The following is a 4,774-nucleotide window of genomic DNA, read 5'->3' on the forward strand; positions in this document are numbered from 1 at the left end:
ATTTTTTTTAAAATACATGTCAACACTAGAAATAATTTTTTGCAATTTAATTTTTTTTTATCAGAGTCCATAAGACATAAACTTTTAAAAAATTACGTTATATTTTTTAAAATATCCATAATTTCTCGAAAAATTGATCAAATTATACTTTTTTCGCCTTGTAAAACAACAAACATTTCATATGCTTAGCAGATATCAATAATTTTTTGGTTATTAAAAATTGATTAAAAAGATATGATATCAAAAAAATAACGTATGTGACTATGTTTGGAATCTGTTAAATTAGTCTTAAAAAAAATTCCAAAAAAAAACAAAAATCCCATGTTGCTATCAAGTAATGATGTTATTATTTTTGATTATTATGATAAGTTTTGTGGTATTGGTATAATCTTGGAGTAATACTAAGAAAACCCATACGCTGCAACTAAATATAAAAATTTACCAAAAAAACATGTTTTCAAAGCGATTAAAGCGTGTTTGTGGCAGTAACAATCCCTGTAAACCTTCAGCTCAGCTGCGATTATTGCCTAATGGACCGGGCAGTCGCTGAAAAAGCTTTCAAAAATAGAAAGAGTAACAACCTGCACTTGACAATAATAACTCAAGGATCCCGCGAATAGATAAACCTCGATCGTAAGTAAGTATCGCTTTACAAAGCATCCGCATGTCAATAGACAGGCCGTAAAATTTCAAAAAAAAAACGTGAAACACCCCACCAAGTTGTCAATTAATTCGCGGTCGCACTCTGCCCGAGGAAGTTATTTATGTTTCTCCTATTTGTACAGACGATAAAGAATGAAGCGACAGTCTGCTTAAAATACTCGATTCGGCTTTGATCTCGACGTTTTGACTTATGCAGATTCGAGGGTTCGAATGAACGATTAAAAGGGGTCGACGATGATGTGGACTTGAAACAGACTTTTTGGGTGCATGTGTTGGATATTAAAAGAGGTAGCTGGAAATAGCATAGCATAGGTGTCGAAGACGTATTATCATATTTTCGGGGTTATGTATGGAGAAAGGAGTGTCAACACGTGTTACGTGGATGAATTTTATTGCCCGACACGTGTCGAGGGAGATTAGGGGGTTGGATAACTGAAAGGAAGTGTTAGTCGACTGTGATAAAAACCATTTCTCACTTTTGTGACTAGAGGGATGGGTTAGTCGGATTAATTTTGTGTCAAACATTCTTGGAAAAAACAGATAAATGTTTTGCTTTGTGTTTTAAAATATTACAAAATATATTCCAAAAGTCAAAAAAAACTTATTTAGTTTGTTTCGTCAATGCCTATTTTTAGCTAGGCCTTAAAATTTTAAAATTTAACACGGTTAGTATACATTATGTACCTATATGTATCAGAGAGTATTTTAGTAGTTTTTTTTATTATACAGGGTGTTTACAGTCTTCGAGTTGAAAATTGACCTAGTAATAGAAGAGTACAGAAATACTTTAACCGAGAAAAAAAACTCACACAATTGTTATTATCAAGAATGTTATTTAACTCCAAAATATTGGTACATGGTTTGAGGGTCACTGGAATTATTTCCTTGTTCAGATAAGATTGTATTGTTGCAACAGATAAAAAAATCGTATCTATGAAAATGAAAGAGAAAAGTCACTTCATCGTTTTGACACTGTCTTCATTTGATTTGCTTTTGCTTTAGTTTTTATCAAAATTCGAAGATCTTCTGTTTAATCTCTTTCAGCGAATGGTTTCCAAAAGGTTTGATTCGTTTTTCTTAATTTTTCTCCAAATTTATGAACATGCATGGCAAAATATTAAAATAATAAATTGGTTGTCGTGTTTATGATTTACGGTGAAACACAAGGTAATGATACTAATGGCCATTGTTGCAGCCGAAGCAGCAGTTCTCAAACAAATAGTGTAAAATGAATAATTTCCTTTAACAACGTGAATTTTTGTTTTATATAGCGTATTAGTTTTTTTCTAACGTAAATATCCTCTCATTTAAATTTCAACCTCAAGACCGTAAACGCCCTGTATAATGTTTAAATTTTGATATATTTTTTTATTGTAATACTATAACGTTATTTTAGTTTAACAGAATCACAAATCAGAAAAGAAAAGTTGTTTATAACGGTCACCGGCCGCCGGCCGTCATTATAACGGCCTCTGTTTAGTTTAAATTCTGATAGCTGTGTTAGTAGAAATTTTCCAAATATTTATCTTTTGTATTGTTAAAAAAAACTCTTAACTGCCACACAATCAATATACTTAGCTGCTTCGATTTACAAATTTCAACTGCGCCTGTTATTTTGTTTTATATCGTCCTAATGACGGTAAATATTGTGTGACTAAAATTTTTAGGTTACATAGGTCAGGTCGAATCAAAGAGTATTTTGTAGTCTTTTAATTTTTAATGGCTTAAAATGTAAGAATTTTATTTTATTTAATCTAAATACCATAACGTTATTATGGTTTAACATAACTAAAAAGGCGGTTTATAACGGCCACCCGCCAGTTCAAGTTCAAATTCTGCAAGGGTTAGTATTAGTTTTTCGAATGCGTAACTTCAATGTAATTATGAAAAATCTTACGGTAAATTGTTAGATTCTGTAATTGTTTAAAGATTTTATTTTTATGAAAATCAGCCACAAACAAAAGAAATGCTTTTAGGAACAAATTTAAATGAGTTAATTTGTATTTAAGACAATTTGGGACAATTATTGTGTTAAAAATCAGTTGTGAATTTAATTTAATTGAGACAGACATCAAATTATGCCTAATTAAATTCGTTTGCGGAAGTTTCCACTTAAAATATTATGCGGTTGCCTAACTTCATAGCACTAGTTCATTAAAATATTATAGACATCACTAGTATTTTGGACTATTGGACTAACAGAAACTTATTGGCATAAGTAAAAAATTCATAATTCAATTAAAAAAGTTATACATACTTATTGTTGACTCAAACATTTAATTTTGCGTTTAAAAGTAATAAACAATTAAATTAAATTTTATTGAGAAATATACGTCATTAAAGAAAAATTGAATCTTACACATCAAAACATAAAATTATAAATTTAGTTTTCATCTGTTCACATGTCTTGCCAATAATTCCTTCACGTTACAATTTATATTATGAAATACGCTGATTTGAATTAAACTGGTGCCAATTTAACTATTTTTGTAACTACAGCTTTGCACTAGTCTTTTATTTCATTAATTTATAGTATACCCCCACGTACTATATTTTATTTAAATGAAAATATGTATTTTTTACTAAAAATTTTCTATACAAAATAACATAATTTGTTTGTTTTAAAATGTCGCTCTTTTTTTAGAAAAAACCATTAACATCACCATCCAACAATTTTGATTTTAATTTTTAAGGAAAGTTTTTATTCTCGTATGTTTTTTTAGCATATTATTGAATTAAAAATAGATTATTAACAAAAGTGTTACATTGTTAATAACATTTTATACCATTATAATATGAAAAAAATAAATAGCATTTTCTGTATAAAATAATGCATAATGCAACTTTTAGGCACATGTTGTTTTCCTACTTCCATAAATTTATAAATCAAGTTTGAAGGCCTTTTGTGCATTTCTTGGTGTAAATTCCGTGACCTTGACTAGGACTAAATGTAACTTTTTTTTCTAACTCTTGCGTTTGTTTTTGCGGTATTTGAACTTTGAAAGGTTGAAAATAGTTGCATTTTGTTATATCGAGTAGACAAATCTACTTGATGCCTGCTGTATTTGTAATTCTAAAAGTTTTGAAAACTGCCTTAAAAAAAATTTAATGTTTTTGGCATTTTCCACGAAAACATGTGTTCCCACCCAAACGATTCAAATTTGTTTCGCACAAAATTCAACAACTCAAGCGCAAACATGTTACTTAGTTTATTTTGCGCCAACATCAACATCGAAACCGAAAAATTTGCACACATTAGCCAGTGTTTCTGAAACCAATCACATAATAGACTTACGTAGTTTCTGTAGGCGCTCATAATTTGAAAATAGCTCACCACCTCACTTCATATTAATTAGTCACAGTTTTTCGAAAGACCGGTCAAGTTTACATTGCGTTTACTTGAAAATGTTTGAACGAAAACGCGACGCACAAATAAACCAAAGATCATTCAACACACACTAAACCGAAACGGTTAAACTAATTGAAAAAACTAGCGCGGCCCAAATAGAATTTATTAAAACCTTCTCGCGCTATTCTAACCACTAACTTGAGCGGATTTCGGCGCCGAGCGTCTTCGGCGTCGTCGCGGCTTTAGGCGAGATGGAGCGAGAAAAGCCGAAAGGACTATTTAAAGAACGACTGGTTTGTACTGTAATTTGATTGAGGATAACAATTGTTGCGATGTTTGGAAGAAAATCATAATAAAGGAAAAAACACCATAGATTTAACTTTTTTTACAAATAAATAAAATAATATGTATTGGTGAAATTAATCTAAAATTTTCTGAGCACTCTTTATTTTTCCAATGTTTGCCTGGGTCTAATGACCGTGGCGGAGAAATATAGCGTCGGGTGTGTTTTATTGAAGCAAATAACTGTTTAAAATGCTACAAGTGTCGTCAAGTTGCAGAACATTTATTATATTTTTAACTCAGTGTCATGTCTGGTCATAATTTCGTTTATTAGTTTCTAAATTGTCAAAGATATAAATATACTGTGTTTTTTGCAGTTATTAAGAATTTTTGGCAAAAGAAAATGAAAATTTGAGAAATATATAAATCAATTTAATGTAACCTTTTTTAAAAATCGCATAGTAGAAAAAATATTGTATT

General features: G+C 30.1%; 1 protein-coding gene across 2 annotated transcripts in view; it reads right to left on the minus strand.

The window, feature by feature from the left end:
- The window catches only part of LOC123011158 (FH1/FH2 domain-containing protein 3), a 79,194-nt gene extending 75,006 nt beyond the window's left edge, over positions 1-4,188 (minus strand). For both annotated transcript variants that reach the window (XM_044408600.1, XM_044408519.1), the window contains exon 1: positions 3,959-4,188. In XM_044408600.1, coding sequence (XP_044264535.1) covers positions 3,959-3,979 — 21 coding nt within the window. In that variant the 5' untranslated portion in view covers positions 3,980-4,188. The remainder of the gene's footprint in view (positions 1-3,958) is intronic.
- Between the last annotated feature and the right edge of the window lie 586 nt (positions 4,189-4,774).

The sequence above is a fragment of the Tribolium madens genome, unplaced genomic scaffold (genome assembly GCF_015345945.1).
Source record: "Tribolium madens isolate multiple individuals breed KSU strain unplaced genomic scaffold, Tmad_KSU_1.1 Scaffold_11;HRSCAF=98;Tcas5.2_LG3b, whole genome shotgun sequence".
Taxonomy (NCBI): domain Eukaryota; kingdom Metazoa; phylum Arthropoda; class Insecta; order Coleoptera; family Tenebrionidae; genus Tribolium; species Tribolium madens.